Source organism: Artemia sp. Qi Xiang Cuo, chromosome 5 (genome assembly GCF_049724085.1).
Source record: "Artemia sp. Qi Xiang Cuo chromosome 5, ASM4972408v1, whole genome shotgun sequence".
NCBI classification, from domain to species: Eukaryota; Metazoa; Arthropoda; class Branchiopoda; order Anostraca; family Artemiidae; genus Artemia; species Artemia sp. Qi Xiang Cuo.
Genome location: NC_142798.1, coordinates 29,543,630 through 29,560,538, shown reverse-complemented (window position 1 = coordinate 29,560,538; position 16,909 = coordinate 29,543,630). Strand labels below are relative to the sequence as shown.

Sequence of the window (16,909 nt, the reverse complement as noted above, 5' to 3'; positions counted from 1 at the left end):
ACAAGTGGCGTTTGAACAGTGTTGTCAGTTTGAAATAGAGTCTAACGTTATAGTATACTAAAAATTTGATACTAAGAGAGATGTAAATGGCAAGAAAAGAATTTTAATAATGAAATTCAGAACGAAACTTAGAAATCCTTGCAAATCAAGTAGTAAGATGTATGTGAGCACGAACCATCAAGGATCAAAAGCACCAATGACCCTAACCACCAGAGACCTCAACCCCCCAAAGGTCCCCTATCCCCAAACGTGAAGGCTGCCCCCTCCCCTCCAAATTTTTGGCCCCTTACCCCCTTTTTTTGAATGTTTTTGAAGTTTTTTTAACTTTTTTTTATTATTGTTGTTTAACATGATATATTTCTTTCAACTTTTTTTATAAATCTTCGAATGAGATGAAACATACTTAAAACAAAAAAAAATCAAATTTAATATTTTACAAACTCAAAATGGGAAAAGTATAGACATTTTAGTCATGACCTTTACTATTAGAAACATAATGTTTGTAGTAGCACTTTTTTTTATTGGACTAAAATTTTTTTTGGACTTCGAAATTATTTAACTTTTTTTTATACGTATCTTAAAATGACATAAAATATGCTTACGGCTCTAACAATTGTACTCTATGCTTGCTCAAAGACACGATGCGGCTTTCCCGCTGATACTTTATGGCGGATTATTGACATTATCTAGTTTATTGCATGTATTAAGTCAGTATTTTAAACGCAGTGGAACGGTAAACACACAAGTCATATCTTTAAAAAAAGTGAAGATGGAGCATTTTAATAAAGTTTGTTCACATGACAATGTTATTGTAGCATTTAATGCCGACAAGGAGAAGTATTTAAACTATGAAACAAGTACAAGTGGTAGCACTATTGGAAATGTATGCATGCATTGTCATGACAGTAAGGAATTAAATTTCTTTGGAGTACCGAATAAATTCGAACCTTATGTTCGTGGATATGCAAGATTGAGATCTCCAGAGATGATTACACTCAAAAAGAATGCCAACATAAAAATAATCGTTGATGATAGAGGACAACTCCTTGCTACTGTTGCAGGTAACACATTACCTACTGATAAATCATATCGTCAGCTTTCGGGTATTAGCATTCAACGGAAGATCAAAAGAAGACAGGCGTACTCTTTTACTAATATCATAAACCATATCTTGTCTACGTGCCGGAACTGTTACTTGTGTAAAAATAATGTGAAAATAGACAGTGAAATTGCCAGAAAAATAAAAAGGGTATTGGTAGAAAATATCACTATGGAATATAAAGATGAATCGATGAAAAACAAAGTAGCAGCAAATGTTACTGCAATAGATCAAAGAGTCAATGAACCCAATAATATCAAAGACGAAAAGCATATTGAGCCTGTCGATGACACGCCAGTAAAAATTGTGTATGACTCAAAATGGAATAATGATTATTCTATTGATTACGAACTAAGAGAAGACAATAACTACAATATCAAGAGAGAACATGGTGAACTATTTTATGGAACGGATTCAAAATGTTAAAAGTTGATCATTGATATTAATAATGTATCATAATATATTTTTGTATTAATATTCTACATAGCATTATTTCATTAAAAATATATTATACATTATATTGTAATGTGTTAATTATTTTTAGAGTAAGCTAGCATATCAAATGTTTAAAATGTCTATTAAAACATCGGAGATGTAAAAAAAGGAATTTGCATACATCTATTGTCAGACACATGGGATAACATTGACAAAATCTAGATATCAGAATGAATAAATTCTTTATTAACATCAGTTGTTGGAAATATCATTATGGAAAAATTTTAAGTAAGGAGATAACAAGCTCTTTCTTCAATTCACCTCTCGGATGAACAATACAGAAATTCAAATAGGGAAATTATGAAAAAAATTAAAAAAATTCTTTATAAGTATTCTTCACCGATTGAACTCGCTTTTATCAACATATTTTGTCAGATACATCGAATAAAATTGACAAAATGTAACTATCAGAGTGAATAAATACTTTATCAACATCCTTTATCGGATATGTCGGATAAAATTGACAAAATCCTAGTATCAGAGTGATTAAAATCTAAGTATCAGAGTGATTAAACTCCATACCAACATCCTTTTCTCGGGTAAATGGGATAAAATTTACTAAATCTAAGTATCAGAGTGAATAAATGCTTTATCGTCATCATTTGTCGGGTATATCGGATAAAATTGACAAAATCTAAGTACCAGATTGATTAAATTCTATACCAACATCCATTTCTCAAATGCATGGGATAAAATTAACAAAAGCTAAGCGTCAGAGGGAATAATTTTTTTTTACTAACATCTTTTGTCAGATACAACGAATATGATTGACAAAATCTAAGTATCAGAGTGAATAAATGCTTTATCAGCATCCTTTATCGGATATGTTGGATAAAATTGACAAAATCTAAGTGTCAGAGTGAATAAATTTTTTTTATCAACAGCTTTTGTCTGATACATCAAATATAATTGACAAAATCTAAGTATCAGAGTGAATAAATTCATTATCAACAACTTTGTCGGGTATATCGGATAAAATTGACAAAATCAAAGTATCAGATTGGTTAAATTCTATATCAACATCCATTTCTCGAATATATGGGATAAAATTGACAAAAGCTAAGTGTCAGAGTGAATATTTTTTTTTATCAACTTCTTTTGTCAGATACAACGAATATAATTGAAAAAATCTAAATATCAGATTGACTAAATTTTTATCAGCATCCTTTGTCGGATATGCAGGATAAAATGGACACAAGCTAAGTGGCAGAGTGAATAAATTTTTTTTTATCAGTATCTTTAGTCAAATACATCAAATATAATTAACGGAATAAAAGTATCAGTGTGATTAAATGCTTTATCAGCATCCTTTGTTGGATACCTCGGATAAAATCTAAGTATCAAAGTGATTAAATTCTATATCAACATCCCTTTCTCGGATACATGGGATAAAATTGACAAATTCTAAGTATCAGAGTGAATAATTTTTTTACCAATATCTTTTGTCAGATACAACGAATATAATTTACAAAATCTAAATATCAGATTGATTAAATTCTATATCAGCATCCTTTGTCGGATATCCTGGATAAAATTGACAAAAGCTAAGTGTCAGAGGTAAATAAATTTTTTTTATTAACATCTTTTGTCAAATACATCAAATATAATTGACAAAATCTAAGTATCAGAGTGATTAAATGCTTTATCAGCATCCTTTCTCGGATATCTCGGATAAAATCTAAGTATCAGAGTGATTAAATTCTAAATTTCTCGGATACATGGGATAAAATTGACAAAATCATAGTATCAGAGTAAATAATTTTTATTTATCATCTAAATATCAGATTGATTAAATTCTATATCTGCATCCTTTGTCGGATATGCTGGATAACATTGACAAAAGCTAAGTGTCAGAGTGAAAAAATTTTTTTTATCAACATGTTTTGTCAAATACATCAAATATAATTGACAAAATCTAAGTATCAAAGTTATTAAATGCTTTGTCAGCATCCTTTGTCAGATATCTCGGATAAAATGTAAGTATCAGAGTGATTAAACTCTATATCAACATCTTTTGTCAGATAGAACGAATTTAATAGACAAAATCTAAGTATCTGAGTGATTAAATACTTTATCAACAACCTTTACCAGATGTGTCAGTTAAAATTGAAAAAATCTAAGTATCAGAGTGATTAAATTTCATATCAACATCCCTTTCTCGGATACATGGGATAAAATTGACAAAATCTAAGCTCGGAAATATCAAAACCATAGGTTAGGTTAGGTTAGCTTACGTGCGCGAACGTACGCTAACCTAACCTAACCTATGTTTTTGATATTTCCGAGCTGCTTTCCAAGTGGTACTCCATGGTAGGTTATTGAGACTATGTAGTTTATTGCGAGTATTAAATCAATAATGTTTTCCCAATGGAGGGATAATCACCGACATCATATTTAAAAAAAAAAGAAGTTAAAATGAATTATTCGAAGAAAGTGTGTACACATGATAAAGTAATTACCACTCTAAATGAACCTAAATTAACTCAACCTTTTGAATATCTCTCTCACTAAGACTGTATGTCTGAGCGGGTTAGGTATCATCTATTTCCAGTCTAACTTATATTCAACGTAAGCACGCAAGAATTCAAAATGGAGAGAACTTGGGCTCTATGGCTATTATGTGATGTATCCGATTAAAAACTATGGAAATTAATTTATTATTTCTGGTACATAGATTTTGTCAATTTTATCCCATGTATCTGACATGTGATGTTGCTAATGCATTTAAGGGATACTGATAAAGCATTTATTCAATCTGATACTTAGATTTTGTCAATTTTGTCCGATATAACCGACAAACGATGTTGATAATGCATTTAAAGGATGTTGATAAAGCATTTATTCACTCTGATACTTAGATTTTGTCAATTTTATCCTATGTATCCGAGAAAGGGATGTTTATATGGAATTTAATCACTCTGATATTTAGCTTCTGTCAGTTTTATCCGACATATCCGACAAAGGATGTTGATAATGAATTTATTCATTCTGATACTTAGATTTTGTCAATTTTATCCATGTATCCGAGAAAGGGATGTTGATATAGATTTAATAACTCTGATACATAGATTCTGTCAATTTATCCGACATATACGACAAAGGATGTTGATATGGAATTTAATCAAGCTGACACCTAGATTTTGTGAATTTTATCCGATGTAGCCGACAAATGATGTTGATAATGCATTTAATGGATGTTGATAAAGCATTTATTCAATCTGACACTTAGATTTTGTCAGTTTAATCCCATGTGTCCGTGAAATAGATGTTGATATAGAATTTAATCACTCTGATGCATAGATTTTGTCAATTTTATCCGATATATCCGATAAATGATGTTGATAAAGAATTTATTCACTCTGGTATTTAGATTTTGTCAATTTTACCCCCTGTATCCTAGAAAGGGATGTTGATAAAGCATTTATTCAATCTGATACTTAGATTTTGTCAATTTTATCTGATATAGCCGACAAAGGATGTTGATAATGAATTTATTCACTCTGGTACTTAGAGTTTGTCAATTTTATCTGATATACCCGACAGATGATGTTGATAATGAATTTATTCACTCTGGTACTTAGATTTTGTCTTTTTTATCCGACATATTCGACAAATGATGTTGATAAAGCATTTATTCACTCTGATACTTAGATTTTGTCAATTTTATCCGATGCATCTGACAGAGGATGTTAATAAAAAAAAATTTATTCACTCTAACAGATAGATTTTGTCAATTTTATCCGACACATCCGACAAAGGATGCTGATCAAGCATTTATTCACTCTTATACTTAGGTTTCTTCAATTTGATTCAACAAATCCGACAAAAGATGCTGATAAAGTATTTATTCATACTCTGACACTTAGATTTTGTCAATTTTATCCAACATATCCGACAAAGGATGGTGATAAAGCATTTATTCGCGCTGATAGTTAGATTTTGTCAATTTTATTCAACATATCCGACAAAGGATGCCGATAAAGAATTTATTCACACTCTGACACTTAGACTTTGTTAATTTTATCCAATGTATCTGGCAAAGGATGTTCATAAAAAATTTTATTCACTCTAACACTTAGATTTTGTCAATTTGATCCTATGTATCCGAGAAAAGGATGTTGATATAGAATTTAATCACTCTGATACTGATATTTTGTAAATTTTATCTGACATATCCGATAAAGGATGTTGTTAAAGCATTTATTCAATCTGATATTTCGATTTTGTCAAATTTCATTTGATGTATCTGACAAATGATGTGGATAAAAAAATTTATTGTCTCCAACACTTAGATTTTTTCAATTTCATCCAATGTATTCGAGAAAGGGATGTTTATATAGAATTTATTCAATCTAATAGTTAGATTTTTCTCAGTTTTATCCGATATACCCGACAAATGATGATGATAAAGCATTTATTCACTCTGATACTTAGATTTAGTAAATTTTATCCCATGTATCCGAGAAAGGGATGTTGATATGGAATTTAATCACTCTGATACTTAGATTTTGTCAATTTTATCCAACATATCTGATAAAGGATGTTGATAAAGTATTTATTCACTCTGAAATTTACATTTTGTCAATTTTTTTCGATGTATCTGACAAAAGATGTTGATAGAAGGAAATTCAATCGATAAAGAATGTTAATAAAGAATTTGTTCAATTTCTTTCATAATTTCCTGAATTAAATTTCTGTATTGTGTATCCAAGAGGTGAATTCAAGAAAGAGTTTGTTACTTACTTACTTACAATTTTTTCATAACTTCATATCCAACAACTGATGTTAATAAAGAATTTATTCATTCTGAAATCTAGATTTTGTCAATGTTATCCATGTGTCTCACAATAGATGTATGCAAATTCCTTTTCTTACATCTCCGATGTTTTAATAGACATTCTAATCGTTTGATATGCTAGCTTACTCTAAAAATAATTAACACATTACAATGTAATGCATAATATATTTTTAATGAAATAATGCTATGTAGAATATTAAACAAAAATATATTATGATACATTATTAATATCAATGATCAACTTTGAACATTTTGAATCCGTTCCATAAAATAGTTCACCATGTTCTCTCTTGATATTGTAGTTATTGTCTTCTCTTAGTTAGTAATCAGTAGAATAATCATTATTCCATTTTGAGTCATACACAATTTTTACTAACGTGTCATCGACAGGCTCAATATGCTTTTCGTCATTGGTATTATTTGGTTCATTGACTGTTTGATCAATGACAGTAACGTTTGCTGGTACTTTGTTTTTCATCGATTCATCTTTATATTCCATAGTGATATTTTCTACCAATGCCCTTTTTATTTTTCTGGCAATTTCACTGTCTATTATCACATTATTTTTACACAGGTAACACTTTTGGCACGTAGACAAGATATGGTTTATGATATTAGTAGAAGAGTAGGCCTTTCTTTTTTGATCTTCCGTTGAATGCTAATACCCGAAAGCTGACGATAGGATGTATCAGTAGGTAATGTGATACCTGCAATAGCAGCAAGGAGTCGCCTCTATCATCAACGATTATTTTTATGTTGGCATTCTCTTTGAGTGCAACCATCTCTGGAGATCTCAATCTTGCATACCCACCAATATAAGAGCTGAATTTTTTCGGTACTCCAAAGAAATTTAATTCCTTACTGTCATGACAATGCATGCATACATTTCCAATAGTGCCACCACTTGTACTTGTTTCATAGTTTAAATACTTCTCCTTGTCGGCATTCAATGCTACAATAACATTGTCATGTGAACACACTTTATTAAAATGTACCATCTTCACTTTTTTTAAAGATATGACTTATGTTTTTATCGTTCCACTGCGTAAAAAATACTGATTTAATACATCCAATAAACAAGATAGTGTCGAGAACCCGCCATAAAGTACCAGCGGGAAAGCCGCATCGTGTCTTTGAGCAAGCATAGAGTACAATTGTTAGAGCCGTAAGCATATTTTATGTCATTTTAAGATACTTAAAAAAAAACGTTGAATAATTTCTAGGTCCAAAAAAAATTTTTAGTCCAATAAAAAAAAAGTGCTACTACAAATATTATTTTTCTAATAGTAAAGGTCATGAATAAAATGTCTATACCATTCTCATTTTGAGTTTGGAAAATATTAAATTTGATTTTTTTTTGTTTTAAGTATGTTTCATCGCATTCGAAGACATGTAAAAAAAGTTAAAAGAAATATATCATGTTAAAAAAAATAATAAAAAAAAGTTAAAAAAACTTCAAAAAAATTAAAAAAAATGGCCAAAAAGTTGGAGGGGAGGGGGCACCCTTCGAGTTTGGGGATAGGAGACCTTTAGGTGGTTGAGGTCTCTGGTGGTTAGGGTCGTTGGTGCTTATGATCCTTAATGGTTCGTACTCACATACACCTTACTACTTGATTTGCAAGGATTTCTAAGGTTCTTCCTGAATTTCATTATTAAAATTCTTTCCTTGCCATCTAAATCTCTCTTAGCATCAACTTTTTAGTATACTATAATGTTAGACTCTATTTTAAATTGACAACACTGTTCAATCACCACTTGTGTATTATACAGAATACGAAGAAGTAAAGCTATGTCAAGTCACAAGACCATTTTATCATTATTAACCAGTTTCATAGATTGATATTGTTCCAAATTTATAATAAATAAGCTATGAGTTAACAACCCCGAGGGGTTACCTTAACTAATAATCACTAATTCGCAAATGCAATACCTTTTTTTTGCAATTAGAGTTAGCTTTAGCAGCGAGACATTCCTAACAAACTAGTCTTGACTAAAGGTAATTGTCCAATAATCAGTTTAACCCTTTTTTCTCCACCTTCATACGATCCCATTCGCAAATGCTATCTAGCTCTGTTTTTCCCTATTATTCGATTAATATCATTCGTATAGTCCAATTCGCAAATGCTATACCCTATCTTTCTTTTTTTTTGCAATTAGAGTTAGCTTTAGCAGCGACACATTCCTAACAAACTAGTCTTGACTAAAGGCAATTGTCCAATAATCAGTTTAACCCTTTTTTCTCCACCTTCATACGATCCAATTCGTAAATGCTATCTAGCTCTGTTTTCCCCCTTTTATTCAATTAATATCGTTCGTATAGTCCAATTCGCAAATGCTATACCCTTTTTTTCTCCACCTTCATACGATCCGATTCACAAATGCTATCTAGCTACACATTCCTAACAAACTAATTTTGACTAAAGGCAATGGTCCAAAAATCCGAAACCAGTCTGATAGCACATACTTCAAAGAAATGGAACAGTGGATAATGCATGGGTGATAGACAGCTTTTCCTACAAAATCATTCCTAAATACGCAATTTGAAAATTTCTAGGTTTTGGTTAAAAAAAAAAAAAAATGTTACGATGAAAGTCCCTCAAAAACCTGTCTGCTTGCGTTATACAATCTCAATTATACTTTCAAAACGTGTTTGTTCACTTTATAGGTATATAATATAAAAGAATTGATCGCTTTTTGCAATGTGTTCGTCAAACTGCACTGTATATACTTGTGGTCATGAAACCTTATACAAGCTCACTACTTACAAATCACCATCAATAAATAAATGGAACTCAAAACGAACAGAAATTACAATACGTAACCGAGTCTGATTCAAAACGAGCAGAAACTAAGATGAGTAGGGGTGGCATCCCCTATACCTTCTAAAGACCAGAATATAATTTGTACTTTACTGAAAACAATCTTTGTTTTATATATTGCCTAGGGCTTTAGGATATGAGGGACAAGTAAGTGGATTAGTTGAAGCGATCCCTCAAAAACCCGTCTGCTTGCGTTATACAATCTCAATTATACTTTCAAAACGTGTTTGTTCACTTTATAGGTATAAAGTGTTTGTAAACTTTATAGCCTTTTTTTAATTAATATGTAAACAATAAGGAATTGAGTATCTTACAGCCCTTGCTACAAGGGCTATGGGGGTTTGGCATCTCCAGAGACATAGATATTGGAAGTTCCAGCTATGCTGAACAAAATGGCTATCTGAAAAATTTCTCAAAGAGTAAAGGGCGTTGGAGAGGGCTGGTTATCCTCCAACCAGTTTTTACTCTTAAAAATGGCACTAGAACTTTCAATTTCCAATCAAATGTCCTGCTTCCGAAGTTTCGATGACAACTTCACCTATACGAAGTCCTTTGGTAAAAAAAAACGAAATAATAATAGATTGTGCCCACTTCGCTAGCGCTACTACGCTGCCTACGATTTCCAGTTTTTAAATGTTTTCTTTTCGTGTTTTTTTTTTTTTTTTTTACTCTGAAATCTGAATTTGGTTAGTCAAGGCTCGTGATAGTTCATTTTACGCAATGAATTTTATCTCTTATTTTAACCTGTATTTTTTAGAAATCCAAACTCGGTTTAACCCTCTTTCCCTTTTTTTCTGAAGCCTAAAATTACTGTTCTGTAAACGAGTACCTTGAGAGAGTATTACTATGATACGTTGAATGATTTACCTTATAACGCGGTTCTCAGCTGTGTGCCTTATATGCATCAATTTTGGTATATTTTCAAGCCGCATTCGTCGATGCCCCCCCCCCCCAAAAAAACTCAAATTTTAAAAACAAAAACAATTTGTCACCAAAATACTATGTGTTTTTATTTTTTTTTTTTTAGCAACCTTTGATCAGGTTCGCTGTCAAAAGTGCTTTTGCTTTGTTTATTCCTCATCGATTAGATACAATGGTTGTTAATTCTCAGACCTTCAAGAATATAACGTTTGAAAAAGAATTTTTCAGAATAAAGAAAAGTGAAGAAATAAGATGAACGCATAATTCTTAAAAACGGTCTAGAAATTTGCTTTGTTCTAAAAACCAACTTAATTTTTTATTTCTATCGCCTATTGGCGGTCAGAAAAATCTTACTTCTGTATCTATCACCAAACCATTGACTTGTAAACACTTTACTAATAATTGCAAGACTACGTCAACACCTTACATTGTTATCTATACTAGATGTGTAACCATTTGTACATGACAATTATTACCTTAAAATGTATCAGAAACGAATAAAAGTTGGATCAATTACCATAGTTGTATGACCCCGCGTCTTGAGTACAAATAAGCATAACGAATAATACATACAAGTCACTCTTTGCGATAAAGAAGAAATTCCCGAAAATTTTTGTAAATATTCTTCGACTCCCCCACCTTCAATAGTTTGTGCCAGACTGTGAAATACCACATGACTATTAATATTAAGTTGTATTAAGTATTAATTATATAATACACATTATATTAGTATTAAGTATTAATATTAAATCGTTCTTGTTTTGTGGGTCACCACTTGATGGCATAGCCTTCAAAGTTAGGAGGTCCCACAGATAATTTTTCAATAATTTTAAACCGATTGGCAATGTGATAATTTTGTTCAGATGTAGTACAAGAAAAGTTACAGATTTTGAAGATAGCTCTCTTCATGCAAATAAATTTGGACGTTTTAAAAAAAGTGAAGATTATGGTACTCACTCAAAAGAAATCAAAAGTGCTAAAGAAAAGTACATAAAACATTTTAAAATACGACTTGAAATACTGACATTCAAAATTAAAGATCAATTGGTAGCCTTCCTATCCCTCCTCGACCCCCTCCTCGCAAAGAATGGTTCCTTCAAAAAGTTTCAAAGCAGTAGGCCTATTCTTTCTTTCATTTTGCATCTATGAGAATGATACATGCATCCGCTGGTTTTTGTCACAAAGGTAAAAGCAAACATTTTACAATTTCATACCCTTATACTTCAGGAAAAGAAGACGGTCGCAATAGTAGTCTCACGTCAAATCAAGCCCTGGATGGCCATAATGGGAGTGTTCCAGTTGTCAAATGGAATGAATTACATCAAAGACTCACAAGCAGCGATCAACATGGATTGATCATTGTTTGGACGCTGCACAAGGTAAAGTGTTCTCCGTAAACGGCTCACATTCCGTTTTAGCTGTTAGAAAGTGTTTTTATTAGTAATTTTTTTTTTCAAGTTTATATTTTAATACGAATTTATATTATTCGAATTTTCAGATTTGAAATTTACATTTTGAACTTGAATTTTTAAGTTTTTGAACTTAAAGTTGGATTTTTTGAGGTTTGGATTTTTGAAAGAGTAATCTAAGATCTGATATTTTAACTTTGCATTCTGAGATTATTTTATTTGGCATTTTTGTGTTTTTTTTACAATTAAATATTATAATTTGAGATTTTGACAAATTTTTACTTTTTTTTGGATCTCGATAAAATTTGAGTTAGATGTCAAAGTTTCCAGTTGTCAAAGGATTGTTCTATGTAAAAGACTTAAAGTTTTGATCAGTATGAATTGATTATTATTTGGACGCTGCACATATTTTCGTGTTCAAATTAATTATCAAAATGGCTCTCATTTAATTTTAAAATGTCAAAGAATGTTTTTCTTTGCAATTTGGTTTTTGTCAATTGACGTTTTAATATGAATTTATAATGTCGGAGTTAACAGATTTGAACTTGACATTTTGAACTATATAAAGTGAACTATATAAAGTTGAATTTAAAGTATAAATTTTCAGGTTGGATTTTTGAATGAGCATTCTAAGATCTAAATTTTAAGTTTTTTTGTTTGAAATTGTTTTATTTAAAATTTTTCGTGTCTTTTTTTGTGAATTTAATGTTGTAATTTAGGTGCTCGAAGGATTTTCACTTTTTTGGATTTTGGGTTTTTTAAAAAAAAAATTTAAAATTTTGGTGTTCGAAGAATTTTTAATTTTTATGGATTTTTTTTTTTTTTAAATTTAAAATTTGGGTTACTTATTACAAATATTGAATTAGATTTTAAATTTACAACTAAGGCCTTCGGAATGGATTGTAATTGTCAGATTCTTTTATGCTCGAATTTATTTCTGTAATGTTATCTTCAAATTCTTTTTTACTTTTGTTCAATAAAATTTATAAAACCAAGGTTATGCATGAAAAGTAAAGAGCAAATTTACGATTTCAAATGAGCATAAATTAGCTTATGTAAGATTTCAAATCTAAAACGAGCAGAAATTACAATAAAAGAAGAAGGAAATCCTAGAAAAATGTGTTACAATGTGTTGCTCATCACACATTGTGTTGAACAATGAAGCCTAAGCGAAAACAGCCCGAAATTACTGCAAATAGGCGATGTCCAGTTTGGTGGGTCAAAATGCTAGTTTGCCATTTAAACTGACTTAAAACTAACAGTTGCTGAAAAGTTATGTGCAGCCTGTTGTTTTCTCTTCGCATTTGAAAGGAAGGGATTAGAAACGAAGAAAAAGAGATGAAAATGAGAGTCTTTTTAAAACAAGTAAAACTAAATTAATTGCTGGATTTATTTTAATTCAAGAAATGCTCACCGCGAGTACATACGTGTGGTATTTCCGCTCCTCGAATTCCCAATAGACCAGAAAATAAAGGGTAATTAGCATTTGACTTTTTGCTGCGCTGGCTGGTTTTAAATTCTCGTTTGCAAACTTTCGTGAACTTCGATCACTTTTTGTGAAATAAGCACTTAATGTGTTTTGATATTTGGACTTGAAAAATTTCTGCGCTCTGTAATAATTTAAAATTTCATACATTAGATGTACTCTCTGAAGTAATCCATGACGTAAATGCGATTTGGACAAAGTGAAAAATTAGAAAATTGAAAAATTTCCTCTCCTGTCGTGGTGCAGATTATATAGCTTCAGGTAAACCTGAAGATTTCCTCGGTAAGTTTGCATCGCGCATTCGGGACCAAGAGATTCAGGTTTGGCTAACGGGTCTGGAAAAGTCTAGTATCCTGCATTTTTATAGACAGATTAAAGATGTGTTTGGGGAGGAGTTTTATTTGAAGCTGAACCTACCGTGGAGAACCCTTAAGTATTGGTTGCAGGTGCGGGCAAATTGCATACCACTTCGTAAAGGATACTGGGAGTCTTATGATGAGGATGGCTCGGGAAGTAGGCGTGCCTGCCCCCTCTGTGGGGAGTTTGGGGATGGGGTGGACCATTTTCTGAGTTGATGCCATAGTTTGGCGAATTTTAGGGATAAATTGTTTCATGGGGATGTACCGCTGCTACCGGGTGTTTTGGGGACTACTTCGAGGGACCTAATTATTATGTTAGGTTGTTTTATAGATAATAGTCTGATGGCGCGGAAAGAAGCTGTAGTTTAAATTTGTTGAGTGTTATTGTTCTTTCCTTATTGTTTTTTGTTTATTTGTTTTTGTGTATAAGGCCACTGGTTTTTAAATACACGCATGTATGTATGTATGTATATGCCTTACCGAGCTTAGAGGCAGAGGTGACGCTGAGAGGCAGAGGTGACTGCTGGCAGAGGTGACGGGGTGCTCTTTATTTAATTTTCTAAGTTTAGCTGTGACGATATAGTTGCTAGCTCCGATGTTTAATACATAATCGACGTTTAAGATTAAAGAAGGATTGGAGCAATAATCAGGAACTTCTTGAACTTTTCAAACGCTTTTTAACGTAAATGAGTATAGCAAAAATGAACATTCTTGTGAGTGAGACTTGTTTGAGAACTCGTAATTCTACTAAAATCTAGGAAAGCACGTCAGTAAAAGCTTTCTCATCCAAGAATACTTCTAACCCGCTTCACATTTGTAAGGACTGGGAGAATTTCAATTAGTTTATCTCAATAGTTTTTCGTCAATTCTCAATTGTCGTCAACCAAAATGTTTTTTTTGCAATATGTGTAAGAAGTTTAGTTTCTGAAAATGATCAGATTCCTTTTCTATGGGCACTTCATACTAAAATACTAGTTGAACATATCGTCATCTTTATGATGAAAACCAATAAAATTCACAAGAAACTAGCTCGTAGTATTATCTGATACCAATTCTATTGCGATTCGACCTTTCAGCTTTCTATTTACTAAGAATATTTTGGCCAATTTTGAGGCTGTGTTAATTGTGAGTGTTCAAGAATTTGTGACAAAGCTGAAATCCTCAGGTTTTTGAACTGTTTGATCCAGGGTTCTTCTAAATATTTGGGGAAGGGGATAGGATACCGACCCTTCCGCAACCCTGGCTGTTTACGCTTACATCTAATTTTTACATAACCATGTTTTGAGAATGATAATCATTCCTGAAAACTTGCACCATTTAAAACATTCTTTGTCTGGTATGTCAGCAAAAGTTTTTAGGTCAATGACAACGTCTCAGGGGCAATTCTTCGCCAAAAATCTGGTTTTAGGGAACTCCTAGTCACGCTGACATTTTATTTATGGTACAAAATGACAAAAATTTGGAATTTACTGATTCGTTATTTGTTGCCCTTAAACAGTGCTTAAAAGCCCTTAAACAGGGCTTAAAAGGAACTTTGAATTTTCCTCCGAAAAAGCTCCTTCCTAATATCCTACGACTTCTGGGTCAATACAATCACCTTTTTGCAAAAATGCAAGATTTCGTTTTGTCACATGTCGAAACTTGAAACAGAAACTTCTGATTAAAATCTCCTTCGTCTTTGTAAAAAAAGGACATTTCTTTCACGATAACAGCTTTTGGTGTGTAATTTTAAACTTTGTGGGTTTTAAATATTTGGAATCACCATGAAAAGCATATTCTTTTGATATATACAGTGTAATCATAATTCTGTGTTATGGTTTTGTTAATGCTGGAATGGATCACTCTTTACATACAATCCATTGCCAAGAGCTGTTTGAAAATTGAGGGATGTTATCTTCTGGGCGAATATTAGACAACAAATATATTCGCAGTTTTATTGTAATAAGAAAAATAAATCGTGAGTCTTTATTTGAGTTGAATTCCTGGCAGATATTTAGCAAACTAACTTTTTTTTTTCAATTTTATTTACCTTTTTAGGGACAATGGTACGAAGAAATGATTAACAACAGAAATAAGTCAATGGTTAAGGGAATGGATTGGAATTCTGACGGAAGAAAGATCTGTATTGCATATGAGGATGGTGAGACCTCTTTTGATGAGTTTAGAATGCTGTATAATTATATATTTTTAGGGTAATTATGAGGTTATATAGTCCCCTCCCATGTTTTCGCCATGAACAGATGCGAGAATCACTTGTGCAAATAGTGTAAATATAATCAGTAGTAAGATGCTTAGAAGGCTCATTCAGTTGGATGTCACCAAAGTCTCAAGATCTGAAACGATCTCCAATCTCGTCCTCAAAAGGTGTATCCCCGAACTTACTGGTCCTCTTGCCTCCTTATCAAGAAAATGCTTTGCCGTAGATCATTCCCGAAACCATGGAAATTTGGTTACGTTGTCGCTGTCCCAAAGGCAAATGGTGACCTCAATAGTGTAGGATCTTATGGCCCAGTCAACTTCCTATCCGGGTTCGGAAAAATTTATGAGAGTGTTCCTATCAGTACCATGAGTCACATCAGTTGTTGGCTGATATACAATGCAGTTTTCGTAGAAAATGATCTACGTTAGACTGTCTCATTGTACAGTATCATGAGTGGGTTGAGCTCTTGTTATCACAAAAGCTTTTATTCCCGTCACGTGATTTTAATAGCTTTTGAGAAGCTTTTTTACCATGACAAGACGGCCTTCTACGTAAAATAAAACTTGAAGTTGATGGTCGGTTATTAATGGAGCTCGCTGACTTTCTTTGTCAACATTCATTAAGAGTTTTTCTTGATAGTTTCATTTCGAAACAACATCTAGTGTTTTCAAAAGTAACCAAAGACACTGCTTTCTAGGGCTAAGTCTTCTAAAACTCCAATTCGTGGGCCAACTTTTTTCCTGGAGCTCACAAACGGCCTAGGGACTACCCTTGCGACAAAACCTCGACCCTTTGTCGATCAGACGACGACAATGATCTCCGTAGCAAAGGAAAGAGATCCCAGCCAACCACGTAAAAGAATTCAGGCCAACCCGGAAAAACGAAATGTGGTCGGATGCGTCGCTTTTCAGCTTCAATGCATCAAAAACAAAAGAGCTTCTCATTTTGAAGTCATGAAATGTGAAGGCTCACCCTGAATTTATCTTCAAGGGGCTATTAATAAAAAGGCTAGATGCACTATGCCTTCTTTGATTCCACTTTCCTTTAGATCTCACATGGGCTTAACACCTAAGCAAAGCGAGATCTTTTTGCTCTAGGAAGCTATGAGTTATCGTAAGATGCAATGGCCTTCTCCCTGACGAGTCTACTTTGCCTCTGTTCACATCGTGCATCAGACCAGTCTTGGAATATGCATGCATTCTTTTTTCGGTGCTCCAAAAAGCCATATCGATTCCGTCCAATCTGTTCAAGCCGAATAGCTCGCGCAGTACCTTCTGGAAACCTTGATACTAAACCCCTGCTAATGATCCAAGGTCGTTTTGA

General features: G+C 32.4%; 1 protein-coding gene across 2 annotated transcripts in view; it reads left to right on the top strand.

Moving 5' to 3' along the window:
• Oseg4 (intraflagellar transport protein Oseg4) overlaps positions 1–16,909 on the top strand; it is a 182,665-nt gene that overhangs the window by 77,191 nt on the left and 88,565 nt on the right. Inside the window, exons 3-4 of one of the 2 annotated variants that reach the window (XM_089088804.1) lie at positions 11,360–11,511; positions 15,424–15,526. In XM_089088804.1, coding sequence (XP_088944930.1) covers positions 11,360–11,511; positions 15,424–15,526 — 255 coding nt within the window. Of the gene's footprint in view, positions 1–11,359; positions 11,512–11,938; positions 11,948–15,421; positions 15,527–16,909 lie in introns of those variants that run through there. The other variant, XM_089088805.1, reaches the window with a different exon arrangement.